The 19,532-nt window shown below is 38.5% G+C and overlaps 1 protein-coding gene across 2 annotated transcripts in view; it reads right to left on the bottom strand.

Annotated features, from left to right (window-relative positions):
• fdft1 (farnesyl-diphosphate farnesyltransferase 1) overlaps positions 1–4,818 on the bottom strand; it is a 41,158-nt gene extending 36,340 nt beyond the window's left edge. The window contains exons 1-3 of one of the 2 annotated variants that reach the window (XM_039748453.1): positions 4,615–4,818; positions 1,094–1,191; positions 620–803 (exon numbers count right to left, since the gene is read on the bottom strand). In XM_039748453.1, the coding sequence (XP_039604387.1) occupies positions 620–803; positions 1,094–1,191; positions 4,615–4,713 (381 nt within the window). In that variant the 5' untranslated portion in view covers positions 4,714–4,818. Of the gene's footprint in view, positions 1–619; positions 804–1,093; positions 1,573–4,614 lie in introns of those variants that run through there. The other variant, XM_039748452.1, reaches the window with a different exon arrangement.
• Positions 4,819–19,532: the final 14,714 nt, after the last annotated feature.

The raw sequence follows: 19,532 nt of genomic DNA, 5'->3' as shown, positions 1-19,532 counted from the left end.
TATATATATATATATAAAAAAATATATTTAATTAATTTAATCATATATCCAGATTTTGTTTACACGTGGATATTATACAGTATTTCATGTTGATGGGTTGCAAAAAAAAAAAAAAATCAGTTAAATACATCATGGTTGTACAATATTATATGAAAAGCCCAAGGGGGATGAATATTTCTATTGATAAGCTATTGTAATTATAATTTTACCTAATAGATATTGATGACAAATTAAGAAATGAGCACAATTTTATTTTTACCTATTCCTTTAAACAAGAAAGCTTAACTACTTCAAAATATGGTTGTATGTGAAAATGAGGAAACTTGTCACTTATATGACTTGAAGGGCATGGTTTCAATACACTATCTTTAAGTGATCATGCCAATTTGAATTACTTTTTTTTTTCTTACTAACATAACATTCTGAAACAGAGGCATACAAGTCTGAATAACTGTTACACTGCTTTAGGGATTCTGCATTGTCCTGAACCTTGGATGACAAAAAGACTTTTACAACCTTTCAGCTGCTCTGCGTTTAAACAGGTTGTGGATTAATAGCATACACACTGTTCTCACCAATTGGTAATTTACAAAAAGGAAACAAGTGTTGAGCTTTTTACCGTTGGGAAATCTTCAAGGACTTTCCGGTCTTTTTCCTGACTGCCAGTGAATCGCCATTCAGGGTCATTAAGGAACGTGTAGAAGTTATGTAGCAGTGGCACCTTTGTTCCCAGCGGGATAGTCATGTCATCTTCCACAGTGTCCAAAGCCCTTAGCACCAGGTAGAAGATGCAAACAGCATGACTGCAAAGCATAATCGTGCATTAAGAGTCGTTCTTTGCGAGTTACAAATTATATGTAGACACTTTAAAATAAAGTGCAATTCACTTCACTAAAAATTTCAATTCAGTCAAGTGCAAATTAATTTTGAAAACAACTGCTGTGACAGGCTTCCTGATCACGTAAACACCAAATCGTACATATTACTTTTTATACAATATCCAAGCCACACTAGCAAAAGTAAAATGCTATCTCTTGCCCGTGGCCGAGCATTAAGTTGCATACCGGAGTACCTCAACTACAGGCTCACTTACCGAAGTTCACCGTCCAGCGCCTGGATGACAGCAGCGAAGCTTCGGCTCGTCTCGTTAAGGTAGTGGTAACACGTTCTCAGGCTCTCGCTCATGGACTCCTGGCAAGAGAAACACAGGAAGACTGGATAACGATGAGTAAATGTTGCTTGGTAAACTGCAGGGTGTGTCGCTCGCCTCTCGGACAGCTTGCTTCCATGCAGCAGGGGCCGAGGCGCAGCCGACGTACTACGGGGAGAGGCAGACAGGCTCCGCTTCAGCACAACCCACGACAGGGTACTTTTGCAGCCTGGGGCGGCCATCTCCTACTTAAAGAAGCGTGCCGTCTCTCATGGTCACCTTGCGCTGTCCTGTCGCACATGCAGAGTAATCCACAAACCCCCTAGGCAACGTTTTTCATGAAACAAATCCTCAGTCAAGGGGGATAGCACACGCGTTTGGACGTACTTTCTCACTTCTTGTTTACGCCTCCCGGGCGCTGTACGCGACCTGCGCAATAAGCGCGCGGCCGCCCAGTAGCGCTCACATGGCGCAGTAACTTAGACGAGAAGTGCTACTTTTTGGTCACTCCGTAGAAGTCCCATTTAGTGCAACCGACGTTTTGCACAGCTGTGACCTAAAAGTTGCACTAAGGACATAAGTGAGCATTTTGTGTGAAGCTACTTGCTGTTTCCTACGTAAGTCGATTTTACGTGGTTTTAAATAATAACATCCCTAAACTAACCTAAAAGTTAACGATGCTGTATTGTGTTATGACCCATTCATGACAAAGGCGAGTGCAGTATAGGGCTATAAAATAAAACGATGCTGTATTGTGTTATGATCCATTCATGACAAAGGCGAGTGCAGTATATTGCTATAAAATAAAAAGTGAAAATAGTTGAAACAACGCTACTTTAAAACCTTTGGTTGAAACTGACTCACAATTTCATAATGACATAACAGACAGCTTGTTGTGCAAGTTACCTCAATCTTAAAATGTAATCCTGTCTGAAACACCAAAGTATGTAGTCTGCATGCTCCACATGTGTCTATATAGAGTGTCTCCAGGTACCACCTTCAGACTGTCATGTTTTCATGTTAAATTGTTCAAGTGTGAGTGTACTTACATGCTTTATGCAAAAAACAGCAATCCAACTGAAGAAGGGTTTCCATCTTGTAATGCCAGGTTAACCTCTGATTCCTTGTATATGAGAAGTATGTATGTTTTGAATACAAATTCTTTGATAGGTCAACATTGTAATAATTCTGAGGACAGAATAGTAGCACACTGGCATCAAAGCAACTGAACACTACAGTAGTTTAAAAACCCAGCTGTGTTCTGTTTTGGGAAACCAAGATGTATTGTCTTCTGTGTGGAATCCAACATTTCCTCTGGGACTTTTGTTCTTTCTTTAACTACAAATCCATGATGATGAGTGAATTGGCAACTCTAAAATGATCCAGAATATACAGTGTGTTTTGTTTGACTGTTTAAGCGCTGCTGCCCTGTGTCGGGTTTGTCCGTACATTGTGCCTGTTCCAAACATTTTACTGTTAGGTGAGACAAGTAATAAAAATGATCAAATGATGGCTACATCAGAGAGATTATATATGGCTAAATACTCCACTGTTCCACTGTTAACTTCTCTGCTATATCCTATGTCTGAAGCTTCTTGCACACCAAAATCCTCTGCTGTAGATACCTGTATACTCTTCAGGAAGATGCATAAGCCAGGAATTTGCTGTCTGCAATTGATTGCTGTAAGTTAATGAAACTAAGACAAAAGGCTACACATAATCATAAAGTATAATCATGCAAGATTGAGTTCTATCCCAGGTACAACAATGGTGGGAGATCTATTGCAAGAGGAAAGCCTGGACTGTGAGAGTGGGGACTGTTAAAAAGAGGCAAGGGAGAATTCACAGTGTTAACAGTAACCAATAATTTATTAAATTAATTAGTCAATATTATGAATAGAATGTAAATATATTTAAATGAAAGATCACGGAAACTAAATATTTTGAATATATGATAAGAATGGCATGGTGCACTGCTGCCTCACAGTAAGGAGACCTGTATTCACATCCCTGGTCCTCGCTGGGTGCAGTTTGGATGTTCTCCCTATGTCTGTGTTGGTTTCGACTGGGTGCTTTGGCTCCCTCCCACTGTCCAAAGACATGCAGAATAAGAAGATTGTCATTGTAAAATTATCCTGTGTGTTTGTGTGTGTGTGTGTGTGAGTATGTTCTCCCATCAAAGAACTGCCACCCGATCCAGGAATTGATCCTGCCTTGTACCTAATGCTTCCTAGGATGGGTTTCAGCCCTGCTCAGAATTAAATGGGCTTAGACGATGATACGCTATATAATGTCATTGAAATGTAACACAAAGTAATGTATACCAAAGAACTGAACTAGAAAAACTTTAAAGGATCTAAATCAATTTGAAACAATTTGGTTCTGAACTAAGTGGCAAGACCACAAGATAAGTGAATACATTTTGTGTTAAATGACGTTTCCCCATCTCACTGCAAAAGAAAAAAAATATTCAGTATAGGGAAGATTCTTTTGTGCCAAGTGCCAATGGAAAAATGAGAAAAACAAAAAGTATAATTTTAAATATATAATAAAGGTGGAGAAAGTATGTGTTGAACCTGTCAGCGGGAGGATAGCATTGTTGATGAACAAGCGGCAGGCACCAAGTATGAATAATTGCTATTTTCTCGGTGTAAGTGAAAATTGGTAATACAGATAATATGGACGGCTGGTGGTACAACGAAATATTCAAGCAAGACAAACCCGGCTACCAAATACTGACAATACAATAGGTCTGCGACAAAAGAAACTTCATTTCAAAAGACTAGTACCATTGTGGGGGAATGCCATTAATATGAGGGGTTTAGGTTAAGTCGTATTCAAATTTATGACACCATAAAAGCTGTCCGGGATATATAATCAACTGCATTAGGAATGTATTGAGCATGCATCTTGCCAACGACAGTACGTGTACTGAAGATCCAGTAAAAGATAAAAATCCTGATGCCAGTGCGGATACAGGGTGCACAGAATGATTGGTCTCGTTTCAAACACGGAGCGATTTTTTGCATTCTCAAGTTGATTTCAACAGCTGATAATCTACTTTTCTAGCATACATACCCTTCAGTTTATCTAACGGTTTTATGTGGTATATTCATTACTAACAAATATGATCCAAATTAAAATGCATATTATAAATAAAACAAATTTGGCAGCGCCAGCATTTAAGAAAGACACTAGCCAGCCACCATCAGTAGATGCGCATCTCTAGCGAAACGGTTGACTTTGTGCTGCGTCGCATATTCGTCAAATGGTTCTCTGGAAATTAGTTGTGTCCAAATGTCTAAAATCCATCTTTTGACTTCAGTCAAGATTTTCAATGTATTATACAGAAAATGTACTATGTACACGCGACAGTAAACTTGACTCGATTTTGTCGAAATGTTTAATTAAACAGCCAAGCATAACTCCTAAAAGTAAAAGATGTACATATTGCGAATACTCACATAATCTAGTTTGGGCATAACCTTGCGACTGCCACCCAGTTTGAAACGAAAGAGGTTGTAAATTTCTTCTGGGTGACCTAGAGATTTGAGGATGTCCATTGCTAAATGTCCCGACGTTTTTCAAAGATCCTTAGAAATAGACGACTGGAGCCGGTGGAGCATCATTTCCAGCATCAACTCCTCCTCCTCCTGCTCTCCCACCTGACAACTCAAGTCACTGCCGTGTTCCGTTTGCCGACCACGCCTCTTTCTTGCTGCGCTAAAGTCATTCAAGTAACGTCAAGTGGAGTGACGCGACTGATTTGTAAGTCACAATGGGCCCAGCTAAAACTGACCAATAGTAAGCATCGCGTGCTGGCGTGATAGCCCGCCTACCGGAGAGACAGGCTCGTGTAGGCCACGAAAGAGGCGTTGCGTGAGGTTACGTCGGACAACGTGCGGTTGTTGCTGTGTTGCGAAATGTAAAAGTTTTCACGTTATTATTGCGTTTGTCTTCGCTTGAAACGTTCTGGCTTTGAAAATATAATTTCACGAGTTCAAACAGTACTATTTTATTATTTCAACAACTATGTACATTTTTAGTTTTTCTTCCACTGCTTTCATGTTGAAATCGGAAACGCAATGAGGACATGTGTTTAGAAATAGGCAAAATCAAATAAACGCTATGGCTGGAATATTTTTTATTTTCAAGGTACCCACAGATCGTTTCTTCCTCTGTCATCGTTGCTTCATTTTATCAAATGTTCTACGCAGTTTCGAAATACCACTAATGCGAGTAGAACCATACCAGAAAAAAATAGGAACTGTACTAAATAATTCAGACCGTGTTAACATACACATTTTACACAGAAAATTAGCACAACGTATTTTACAAAACGTGTAGTGTATTTAATCAGATTTTTTAAATTTGCAAAGTCAGTTTTGGGATAATGTGTTATAATTGCGGAAGGAGAATACTATAAAATGTTCTTGCGTCAAATGAACTCCACACTCTAAACCAGACGTTTTAGCACTCATTATAAAAGGTAGTGTCTGAAAAACTGTGGAATTTATTTACTACCAGATTAAACCGTTTTTCTTTCTATCAACTATTTGATGTAACCAGCGATTGACTTGCAGCATCATATGAAGGAATACTTATAAACTCTTGAAATGACACTAAGTAATAGGGAAGCTTACATAAGGATAAATGCTAACCTGTGGGGTATTGCACAAAAGTAGAATTAAGAAAGCCAGGATAACAGAACAGTCGCGGCTTGACCTAGTTTAATCAGTGCATCCTGGCTTAATCCGTTGCACGTTTGCTGAGCCAGGATGAGAACGCGCGGATATGTTAAGCCAGGTGTATATAGTTTGGATAAATGCGCGTTCATGGTATTCTTAAAAAGATCACGAAATCGATCACAGAATCACCGATGCAAAAATGGACAAAACCCGTGCGGCATACTTTTCGCTTAATGAGCAACAGCTTCTTATGGAAACGTATGAAGAAGTGAAACATATAATATGTAAAAAAGGCAATACAGCTGCTGTAATAAAGCAAAGAGAGAATGCCTGGCAAACAATAGCGGACCGATTGAATGCGTAAGTAGTCCAAATAACCAGTGCTCCACTGAAACCCTCATAATTACAATTCAAGGAGTTACTTGTCATTTTCAAAAATAATTGTATACTTTGCCTTAAATGTGTCCAGTGGACATGCATTTAACATGAAGAATAATTGCAAACACTTACCCACTATATGCATCTATTTGATATATTTAGTTTATTTTATGTCTCTAATGTGTTTAATCCTTTTACTCTTATCTATTTGTATGTAGGTTTTGTTTCTAATTAATTTGATGTAATCTATAATCAGATAATTTGCTCTATTTTTATCCATCTAATCTATTTTATCATTTGTATCTTTCTATTCCTCTTAAAGAACAAACATGTCTGGCCAAAAAAGGACTTGGCAGCAAGTCAAGATTAAATACAAGAATATTTTGCAGGCTGGTAAGTGACTTGTTTGCTGAGAACATAGGTGACATGTTTGCTGACATTTTATTATCTGTGCTGATTTTAGCCATAAAAAAGAAAAGTCATATTACTGGTACGGGGTGGCCCTCCAACCCAAGACTTCACCCCAGCAGAGGAGCTGGCCCTGGACTCAAATAAAGGGAAGCCAGTGATTGAAGGGATCCAGGGAGGGACAGCCACTGACTCTGGCCCAGCAAGGGATACTGGCCTCTTCATACAATGTACATTATTGCCATACTACTGCGCATGGAAAATATTAAAATCCATTTATATTTTGTTATGTGGACTGTGTGACTTTGCTTTACCTTGCAGTGGCTGGTAACACTCTTACACTTTTGGATCCCCAGACTATGATTTGCGGTGAGTATTCTTTATTAAATCATTGGCTTTGCGTGTTCTGTCAAAAATATCAATACCAGTAATGAATATGGCAGAGGGAAGCCACATCTACAGCAGTGGAGTGCACTTCTGCCGATGATGAGACCGTGTCGTTGGACTCTAGAAGGCTCGAGGTATCATGTCAATTTTGTGGAAATGGACACATTTTTTAAGTTTATAATAGATAAGAAGTCAGGGAAGTGGTACTAATAGAAAATATCATTTGTTAAAGGATCCTGACATTGGGCAGTCTGATAAGCAGCCTGGTAACATAGTGAGTATTGCCTAAAGTAAATTTACATTATGCAAAAATTGTGCTATGCTAACAAAAAGGTGTTCACAGAATTCACAAACTGTCAGACATCTCTACACAACACATCTTAAGAGACAGATCGAGCTTTCAGAAGTCAAGATTGATGTGAACAAAAGAAAGCTGCAGGACATGGACCTTGACATGCAAATTAAACGCAAGACACTGAGGAAACTAGAACTGGAAATCCAGAAACTACAAACAGAAGTAAGTGACTTCAGTTCATACTGTAACCATGACTGTAACCCAATGTATTAATCATCATAATTTGTTCTGTCCACAGCTCCAAGCTGACAAGTGATAACAGCAAAATAATAAAAGAAAAATATTCCAAAACCATTGTGGTCTTCTACAATTTTTTTATGACTGTCAGGTACACTTTATAGTGATCGATCCAGTGAAGTGGAACTAGAATTTGGGAAGATAACCACAGTGTGTGCTACTGATGCCAAATAAAATGCATGTACACATGAAGAGTTATATAGCCTACATTATCCTTTATTAAGGGATGGGCTAAATCAAAACTAAATTAACTGAAATAATTTGCAATGTATTGTTCTCTAACAAGTCTACCATTTCTGTTATCTGGGAATATGGCAGCATTGTCCCAATCAACATCCAAAGCAACTCTGGGAGCCCTTTCTTTTCTTAGGCTGGCAATATTGTGCAGCACTGTGCAGGCAACAGTCACGTCGCATGCTCTGTCTGGGAAGACCCTCAGGTGGTGCAGGCACTGAAATCGGGATTTCAGGAGGCCGAAGGTCATTTCAATTCGAGCCCTGGTTTTGGCATGGGCATGGTTGTAAGCTTGCTGTGCTGGGGTTTGGGGGTCTGTAAGGGGAGTCATCAGAAATGTCTCACAGGCATAACCTTTGTCCCCCAGCAGCACACCAGAGAACTCACCTGTGAATACAAAACATAATTCTTACAAGTACTGTACTCTTGCTGTTCAAGGTGCTTAAAAAATGGGGTGGTTTACCTAGAGAGAGTCTCTGGTAAATTCTACTGGCCGAAAGATTCTGGAGTCGTGGACTGAGCCAGGCCACTTTGCCTCTAAATTTGTGATAAGGCAGTCAGCATCACAGATCATCTGTAACAATATATAGCCTATTAAGGTAATTTAATGCACAGAATAATTATGTAGCTGACAGTAACCATTACTTATTCTTACCTGAACATTGACACTGTGGAAGGATTTCCTGTTCACATAATCTCCCTCATGTGCCCCTGAGGGCGTTGGATACTAATATGGGTGCAATCCACTGTACCAATTACATTAGGAAAAGCTATAACACAAAACAATGACTGTCATACTGTGACTGTGCTAATGTAACATTTTGTAGTAATCTGTTATTATTCATGTTACCTGCAATCTTGTAGAACTCCTCCTTGATGTGGATGAATCTTCTGTGGCCAGGAAGGTGATAAATATGTGCACAAGAGATTTCAATGCCAGACTTACTTTTCTTATTGTGCGGCAAATAGTGGCTTTATTGAGGTTTTCTGCATCACCGACAGAATACAGAAACATGCCACTTGCAAAGAATCGCAGTGCTATGCAGACCATCTGTGGGACAGTGAGAGCATGGCTCCGTGCGGTCCTGTGCTGTATGTTTGGACCCAGCAGCCTACACAAATATCTGATGCCATCACTTGAGAATCTGTACCTCTCAGTCAGATATTCGTCTGAAAAGGCCAATGGGTCTGCCCTATCTCGAAGACTCTTTCATGCCTGAATGCTCGTCTGAGTATTAAAACTTCCTCATCAACTACATCATTCAACAAAGGGCAAGCCATTGTGGATAGGAAACACACAAATCTTTAGTCTATATATACTACGTATTGACCTCGTTACGGACTTAATTGAAACCACATTTGCAAATTGAGGAGCCATTTCTTATTATCTCATCAACTGCAATAAAATATAATATATTGATATTTTTTATCATTCAACAATACATTTCTACTGTATACTTGCATATATAGATATACATAGTCTATATTCTATTTCTCATATTGTATAGTATAGTTCTTTTGCACTGTGTTGGCATTCATTGTGGACAGCAAAGTAATAATTGCTCAGGAAAATGTGCTTTCCTCACTGGGTGTTTTAAATCTCTTTAAATCTCGAATAATATATATATTCATCAAACCTCTGACAGTGAAATGAACAGCAGTTTTCAATAATAACTAAAATAACAGTACGCATAAATAGATGAATGACAGTATATCTAGTTTTTTAATGCAGGACCATGAAATGACTAAAACACATTAATATCTAGTAGGATTTAGGGAGGAACTAGCCGATAAATCACTAAGATTAATCTTAGCCTGGTTGTTAGCCTGCTCTGGAGCTGGCTAGCTGCAAAGTGTAAATCTCCATAGTAACTTAATGTAGATTAATTTAGCCTCCCTTCATGCAACCGAGTCAGGGCTAAATTCAGCCCGGATAACCAGAAAATCCCAGCTTAATTCCTTATCTTGGTTTTGTGCAATACCCCCCTGGTGCATTTATTATTATTATTATTATTATTATTATTATTATGTTATCTGCATAAGTAAATACAAGGGTATTGCATGTATATATACAATCATCCATCAATCTCGGTTCTGCTTATTCTGGCCAGAGTCGCGGATCAGCAGAAGTCTGTCCCAGCAATCATAGGTCACAAGGCAGGAACAATACCTGCACAGGATGCCAGTTCATAATGAGGTGAATAACTACATACACACACAGGCCAGTTTAGCAGTGTCAGTTCACTTAACCTGTATGTCTTTGGAGCACCCAGAGGAAACTCACTCAAGCAAGGGGAGAAAATGCAAACACAACAAATGGAATACCTGTGATGCAAACCCCGGTGTCCTAATTGCCAGGCAGTAGTCTGACCGCAGCACCACCATGCTATCCCACATGCATCTTTATTTTTATATGTTTCCTTGTCCCATATGGTTCTATGAACTTTTATGCTACCCATCCCACCAGAGCAGACACCTTGACTAACATACAATTTGTCATTTTAGGAATCCAGAGATTTTTGTTGCATACTGTCTTATTTGTAATCATATTTTAATGTATCTTTGATTGAACTGTATTTTGTTTTGTCCCCTAAAATTAAAAATAATACAAATTTAGATCTTAAAGGAAAGCAACACTGAGCGATTTCTCAGTAGAGACAACAGTATCTCATAATCTTAAGTTAGTGGTTGGTTTTTGTGTCATCATTATGCTTTCAGCAACTGTGTTTTGTACTGTATCATTATCAAAAACTGTACAATGTTTAAACATAAGGTGTACATACTGTAATACCAATTAGTTCAAAATTTTAGTTTAGATTATTTGTAATATTGCTCCACTGTCATTTTAGTGATAAGCTGGAAATATATTTCTATTAAATAGCTAATCAAGCATTATGTATTTTTGGTAATTTTCCATTTATAAATATTTTTCAGTGCAAGTTCTAACTTGCATTCAAAATTGAATTATGAACATTTTTTAGAATAAAACTTGCTTTTAACCTATGACCCTGTCCGTATCTGAACTAATTTAACATACAGTACATACAGTACATACATACAGTATTTCCAAAATATCACAAGCTTCTCTGTTTATTTTTTCCTCTATTATTTATGACTAAACACGTCATGACTTGGTCTTCTTGTTTGACTGCTCCTCCAAGCACATGTTACAAAAACATCAGCTTACAGGAAATTTTCACCACTTACATTTTACTGAAAAAATCTTTCTCTCTTTCTCCCAGCTGTTAAATTTCATCATGCATTTATTTTGTATAGCATCTAACTAATTAACATGCTTTTAATTTTATAGCTCTGGCCTTTCCTCCTCTCACCAGTTTTGCAGTTACCTTTAACTCATCTTCCATATGCACTTTGAATGGGCTACTGGCTGAAGAACAGCTTTAAACCCAAACAAGGTACTTCTAAGGGTTAGGAGTGCCCTATGACAGTCCTGGAGCTACCTTTTCCTGAACTGCCCTGTTGGCTTTGAGTATCCTTGCAGTTCTTAGAGTTAATGTGTCATTAAAGAGCTCATGTATCCTTTGTAATAAGCACTATGGCCTAACATTTTTCAAATGGGACCCCTTGCTTGGTGTATATCTCCTGTCATTATACTTGTCCTCTACATCAACATTTTCACTTCTACAACTCATGTAGTAGCTAATTCTGTGGCACCTTGCCCTAGACACACCACTGTTTGGGCCCACCGTTATCCCACAGTACACAGTGATATACAGGTATATTACCTGTGCCATAATAATGTTTTTCTTGTTTATCTAGAGCCATCGTAACCCCTGTCATTTTCATTTGCCATCCTTTTTTTCTTTAAAACAACTTCCCCAACAGAAACTAACTGCAATGTCCCTAACTGAAGGAGAATCATATTCCATTTATCCTACACTGATAGATTCTTTAGGAGCTGCAAATTCATTACAATCAGCCCTGTTTACTCTGCCTTGCTGTATGGGTTAGCAAAGACACGCATTTGTGGTGCAATTAATCTACAGCTGTGAGGATTTGCTGAACACCTGCCTCTTCAAATACATTAGGCAGTACTAGTGATGTCTGAGGTTGCTACAAAGCAACATTACATCTGTCAGGACAAGCAGAAATATACAGTAAAAAGAACAATTATAAAGATATGAATTTTTCTGTAGAGTGACCCTGGGTCATTGTAAGCTTTGACAGATACATATTGTACATACTGAACACAGGATGTAACACGTGTTAAGATTAGAAACTAACAGCCCAAAAACTTATCCCAAAAGAAGACATTAAAAACAAAAGGTCTACATAAGGCTGGAAAGAGTTTGCTTTACTCACCTCAACCTGTGCATTTGGTGCAAGTTAAAACTGATTCATTTAGCAAGCAACTAATGGTACAGGCACCCAGAACACTGAAACAAAATCAACAGAAGAAATAATGTGTCCAAAGATGGCAAAACAATTAGAAAATTAATCAGTAGAGCTAATTATCTGATATGCCTAGGCCTGCTTTTATTGGGGAAAATGGCCCACTGCAATAACATCTCTTGGATACCAAAAATGGTGAAGGATTTAATATGCATCCATCCATCCATCCATTTTCTAACCCGCTGAATCCGAATACAGGGTCACGGGGGTCTGCTGGAGCCAATCCCAGCCAACACAGGGCACAAGGCAGGAACCAATCCTGGGCATGGTGCCAAGCCACCGCAGGACACACACAAACACACCCACTAGGGCCAATTTAGAATCGCCAATCCACCTAACCTGCATGTCTTTGGATTGTGGGAGGAAACCGGAGCGCCCGGAGGAAACCCACGCAGGCACGGGGAGAACATGCAAACTCCACGCAGGGAGGACCCGGGAAGCGAACCCGGGTCTCCTAACTGCGAGGCAGCAGCGCTACCACTGCGCCACCGTGCCGCCCGGATTTAATATGCAATAAAACAAATTAAGCATCAATGTAAAAAAGAAATAAAACGGTCAAAATATACTTAATCAGATGCAGAACCTGACAATGACAGATAATCCAAAGGATAATAAAAGATGGCATCACTCTGTGGTGTTAGTGATTTTTTTTTCTAGGAGTTGTGGTTTTTGGAAAAAAAACAAAAAACTTTATTTTTATTTGAATTTATATCCAGTTATATACAGACATGTGAAAAAGTAAGTACTGTAGGTAGCACCTGGGATGGACGGGCATTTCAACATGGAGAATGGAAGATACCTTAACTTACTGGAAGAGAACTACAGAAAGATGTTATGTGGGAGGGAGATGTTATGTTGTGTGACCTGGAAGTGCCTCCACTGGGTAACAGCCTTGGCACCAGAAGTACTACCAGGTCCCCAATAAAATGGACCACACTGCCTTATCAAGGCAAGTCAGAGCTGCGAGGAGGATGACCAATACTTAACTTGTGGAGGGCAGTGTGGTGAAGACAGTTGAGGTAATTGGAGGAGAGATAACTTGTAGTTTGGTGATTTTGTGAGGTATTTGTTTAATAAACACCACATTATTTCAATCCAGGACTATTTGGTGTACTTGTGTTTAGGGTTTGGGGCTGTACTGCTGCCCCCTAGCTTTCCCAGTACATATTTGTTTTTCAAATTGGACATTTTAAGGTTTGATCATGATTTAAGCAGTATCTACTCATAAGTGTTATACAATATAACAAACATCATGCCACATTTACATCTTGTAGTTTATTATAATGTAAATAAACATAAATACAAAATTCACATCTGGGAAAGGTAAGTGCACCCTGTAAAATATAAGACAAGACAAGATAAAGTGTTGAGGCACTTTAAAGGTGAAACCTGTATAACTGGTATAACCTGTATAAAGTACATTTGTAAAGATGTCTTTTCAGACTGGAGTCAAGAGAGTGACTGATTCAAAATAGTGGCAGTGCCTCTTAAGAAGAAGCCAGACTGGAAGGGGTGGTGCCATGAGACCATGACTCTGAAGTGACATCATTGGGACTGCTGGTCATCTGATCTGTAGGAGGGAAAGGAGGAGAAGCATCTAGCACTCAACTCACGGTGGAGTTAACGTTAGATAAGATGTCAAATTGTCTCCCAAGTGCACATGTGTGACAACCCCTACATTTATCACTACCTCAAAATTTAGAATCAAATGTAAATGACAAAAACATCATTAGAGAGGATCTTGGAGAAATCTGTCTTATTTAAACCACATATATTTAGTTTAATTTGCTCTTTCTTGCAAGTGTGTATTATCACCATCTGTAGATGGAAAGAGTTCCTTGAGATCTTTAGAAGGAATGATATAGATGCAGATGAGTCTACAAAGGAATTTAGAAAGATCTTCAAACATTTGGAAATCAACCATTCCACTTAATGGAAGATCATCTACAGTACAAGCAGAGAAGATTTCACGCGACACAGCAAGTTGCCTCAGCAAGTTTAGCCTGAGAGCAGAATGCAAGATTCTGAAAGAAGTCTTTAAGAACACAGGAATTTCATTTACATTACCTACAGGTAGCTCTTGCCACTGTTGATGTCAATGTGTACAAGTCTACCATTAGAAAGATGCTCCACAAATTAGATCTACATGGGAGATATGTCAGGAGGAAACATTTGCTGTCCAGAAACAACATCAAGGCAAGAATGAAATTTACCTATGAACACCTAGGCAAAGACCAGTTCTGGAACAATGTGCTCTCAATAGGTGATTCAAAGTTATCTGGCCACAGTACCAGAAGACACATATGACAAACCTCATCCCTATTTGTTTGTTATTTGCTGTACTGTATTTTTCATGGGTTTGGGGTTATCAATATATATAAATGTACTGTAGACACAGGATTATATCAAGGCTATTTCTGACATCATAGACTGTCAGCTTATGGGAAAAGCGAAAGCGAAACACTGTGGTGTTTCTTCAATAAGATATAAACAATACACTCTTACTGCTCTTTTCCCTTCCTGTCTCATGCTAAGCTAACATTACAGCATAATTGGACTAATACAATTGTAATTGGCGTTCCAATTTCAGGGAAGGTTTAATTAATTATGTTCCAATAAGAGATAAGAACTAAAATAAACAGAAATGAACAGAAGAGCTAATATAAATAACACAAACAAGGAAGCCTCTTTCTCTTAAATGTAATGAACTAAAATATAGAGGATTAATTAGTAGCATTATGGTGGCATTACAAGTGCCTCTGTAAAACCATAACAGAACCAATGAAAAAAAGGAGCTGTGAAGAAATTCCCACTGCTTAGGATACAAGATGTTATCCTGTGTTAGCCTTGTTTACCACATCTTTCCAGCCATACATTCATCCACATTTTCTTTCTTTTTTGTTTTCAATGTTTTCACCACAAAATAACATACAAACTGTTAAAACAAGTTGTTCTTGAATGTTGAACTCCATGTTGATTCTCCAATGATCCATTTGGACAGAATCATCTAGTGTGTGTCCTCCAATAACAGAAGATGGACTAGATGATAAAAAAAATCATGAAATTTTTCATTATGTGTGGGGTAATTTTCAACATGGTGTATAGGACAAAGTGGGCATTGCACATTCTGCTAGGCTTTAGTGGCACACCAGGCCTGTAAGAAAGCAGATTTAGCAAACGTTCAACTGTACAAAACCCCCACTTGCATTCCAAACTAAGTGACTGAATTCTTCATACTAGGATCTGCCTGGACTTCATTAATAACAAGGGTGTATATCAGAGGTGACCTGATGTCTTTGTAAAGGCCCACTCCATCCGGCAAAGTAGTACCAGACAAAGACATGTAATTCAAGGAATGAAAACTAGGCTGGACAGAATAACTCATCTGCAAGGAGGCACTGATTTTGTAACTGAAAGTGACTTCCTTCCTTTATAAACTTGCTGCACCCTGCAGGAACCAATGAAAGAGAAGCAGAGAATGGAGAGAAGCAAAGACAGTCTTGGAGAACTGAGACTTGAACATGCTCAGTGAAATTATCTAGTGAATCCTAAAGAACCCTGAGACTTTTCCCATAGGTACTCTGTGCACATTCCTCAAAATGACTTTCTAAAATCTTATCACAAACTAATACGTTGTGAGCCAGCCTCTCTTTGAGGTGCTGAAAAGTTGAAATTCTCTTTTCTTTGCGGATCAGATGCTGAGACTCACTCTGTCAAGCCAAAGCTGTGTGCCAATAGTCTGACATGGCAGAAAAGCCATTATTTCAAGAAGGTAACTTCAGCATCTAAACTCTTGGGCTAGAATGAGTAATGCCTTTTCCTATGAAGTGGCAAAAGAAGTAGAAAAAAAAAGTAGAAGGCAAGCTGAGAACCCAGGAACATACCAATCTAATGCAAAAAGAGTCCTATACTTAAACCTGAACCAACAACAAAGTAACGACTCCTCACATCGCACATTATCTTTAAACACTTTGTATTGTAGAACTTATTAACTATGACAAAACAAATTAAAACCCTAAATAACCAGTAATCAGCCAGCCTATATGTTTGTCTCTCTAGACTGTCTGCATCCAGTCTTGTATGTCAATATATATTAATTTATGATACTTTTATAGCCTTTGGGTTTATTAAAAATTGTATTATTCTGTTCCTTAAAACCAATGTGCCTTAATTATTTTGGTTTAAGTCTAAAGGCCAGAAACCTCCTCCTGCAACAGAGAAAGGCAAGGTAAATAAACTAGGAGCCTTGTGGATTTATTTGAGTAATTACAGATAGTGCCAAAGTCAAAAGTGATAATTAATTAACCAAATTTACTCAATTCCTACAATTAAATTGACTGTCCCAGGGTGGACAAGTAAAAAGATATTTTTCAAATCCTACAGCTGCAATTAAAAAACTATTCTAGTATATACTGTGGTATTATTTGGTAATAAACACATAATTGAAGTGTTGTTTTCTGCAATAGGTCTAATGCAGTACTCTAATATACTTGCTTGTGATTACTCTGTCTACTATATATTGGCATATTTTGATGCATGGGGTTACCTCTACAATAATATCTATATTAGTCTGGTTTCTGTCATTGTCTTGTGTCCTTGATTCAGGGCTGTGTGAGGGTCCGGGCCTTAAGGTCAAGGGGGGCTGATTCAGTTGGTCATGAAAATTTTTATTACTGTTTAATCAGTCCGCACCTATTGTTTCTCAAGGCTGTTTCTGCTGGACCATAGCTCACAGTCTTTTCTAGGTCAATGCTGGCTTTCAATGACCTCTGAATATCTGTAAGCGCAGAACGTCTTTCCAGCTTAGACAAAACTTATTTTACATTATGTCTCTCCCCTCTTTGTGTATCTGGGGTTTTGCCTAGACAGTGTCCCCCAGATCATATAGCTCTTTTATGGCTGCATTAAGGCAAAATTCTAAATTTATGCAAAATGTTATTTATATTTATTGTATCACCAGAGGGGACAATGCAGATTACAAAAAGCCTCCCAGCACACAGATTTAAAATGAAGTATTCCCCACTGTCAATAGAAGAAATGTCAATTTCCACAACCACAGGAAATCCACAATGCCAGATAGTCATTATCTCACAGGTTTGTGTGTCAAGGGCTGGAATGAATACTTGATCACTATTTAATCTTCAAGCATTAAATGGCCTCTTGGACAATTTATTGATATACAAGAAAATACAGTGGTGTGAAAAACTATTTGCCCCTTTCCTGATTTCTTATTCTTTTGCATGTTTGTCACACAAAATGTTTCTGATCATCAAACACATTTAACCATTAGTCAAATATAACACAAGTAAACACAAAATGCAGTTTTAAAATGATGGTTTTTATTATTTAGAGAGAAAAAAAAATACAAACCTACATGGCCCTGTGTGAAAAAGTAATTGCCCCCTGAACCTAATAACTGGTTGGGCCACCCTTAGCAGCAATAACTGCAATCAAGCGTTTGCGATAACTTGCAATGAGTCTTTTACAGCGCTCTGGAGGAATTTTGGCCCACTCATCTTTGCAGAATTGTTGTAATTCAGCTTTATTTGAGGGTTTTCTAGCATGAACCGCCTTTTTAAGGTCATGCCATAGCATCTCAATTGGATTCAGGTCAGGACTTTGACTAGGCCACTCCAAAGTCTTCATTTTGTTTTTCTTCAGCCATTCAGAGGTGGATTTGCTGGTATGTTTTGGGTCATTGTCCTGTTGCAGCACCCAAGAACGCTTCAGCTTGAGTTGACGAACAGATGGCCGGACATTCTCCTTCAGGATTTTTTGGTAGACAGTAGAATTCATGGTTCCATCTATCACAGCAAGCCTTCCAGATCCTGAAGCAGCAAAACAACCCCAGACCATCACACTACCACCACCATATTTTATTGTTGGTATGATGTTCTTTTTCTGAAATGCTGTGTTCCTTTTACGCCAGATGTAACGGGACATTTGCCTTCCAAAAGTTCAACTTTTGTCTCATCAGTCCACAAGGTATTTTCCCAAAAGTCTTGGCAAACATTGAGATGTTTCTTAGCAAAATTGAGACGAGCCATAATGTTCTTTTTGCTTAACAGTGGTTTGCGTCTTGGAAATCTGCCATGCAGGCCGTTTTGCCCAGTCTCTTTCTTATGGTGGAGTCGTGAACACTGACCTTAATTGAGGCAAGTGAGGCCTGCAGTTCTTTAGACGTTGTCCTGGGGTCTTTTGTGACCTCTCGGATGAGTCGCCTCTGCGCTCTTGGGGTAATTTTGGTCGGCCGGTCACTCCTGGGAAGGTTCACCACTGTTCCATGTTTTTGCCATTTGTGGATAATGGCTCTCACTGTGGTTCGCTGGAGTCCCAAAGCTTTAGAAATGGCTTTATAACCTTTACCAGACTGATAGATCTCAATTACTTCTGTTCTCATTTGTTCCTGAATTTCCTTGGATCTTGGCATGATGTCTAGCTTTTGAGGTGCTTTTGGTCTACTTCTCAGTGTCAGGCAGCTCCTATTTAAGTGATTTCTTGATTGAAACAGGTGTGACAGTAATCAGGCCTGGGGGTGGCTACAGAAATTGAACTCCGGTGTGATACACCACAGTTAGGTTATTTTTTAACAAGGGGGCAATTACTTTTTCACACAGGGCCATGTAGGTTTGGATTTTTTTCTCCTAAATAATAAAACCATCATTTAAAAACTGCATTTTGTGTTTATTTGTGTTATATTTGACTAATGGTTAAATGTGTTTGATGATCAGAAACATTTTGTGTGACAAACATGCAAAAGAATAAGAAATCAGGAAAGGGGCAAATAGTTTTTCACACCACTGTATGTAATGCTTTCAAAGGTGACACAGGAGTAACAAATCAGTGCCTGACTACTATCCGTCTCTTTTTTAAAAAATGTGTTTATTTAATTTGACAATTTCAAAGCATTTCAATGCCTTAAAAACATGATTTGTTTCAGAAACTAATTTTCATCAGTGCAGAACAGTTGCAAAAATTGGTGATTTATTACAATTGCATAGGCACAGTTTTTTCTTTGTTTAACGCTTACATCTTCAAATGCAGACTCAATGCTATCTATGTCTTTAGGGACTTTTTTGAATTGATTCTGACAACCAATTTTAGGTTCCCTGGACATGAAATCTTTCACCACAAACCTATTGATTGACCATCATAACATGTAATACAGATGATCCTAACTTTTAGAGGAGATGACATTTAAGATGTTTTTATGGGTTGTGAACAAACAAAGCATCTTAAGTCCAGGGGAAAGTCAACAGTAGATAAAAACTGAGTCAACCGA

This window comes from Polypterus senegalus, chromosome 3 (genome assembly GCF_016835505.1).
Source record: "Polypterus senegalus isolate Bchr_013 chromosome 3, ASM1683550v1, whole genome shotgun sequence".
Taxonomy (NCBI): Eukaryota; Metazoa; Chordata; class Cladistia; order Polypteriformes; family Polypteridae; genus Polypterus; species Polypterus senegalus.
Note: the sequence above shows the minus strand (reverse complement) of the source record. Positions and strands in the feature narration are given on the sequence as shown.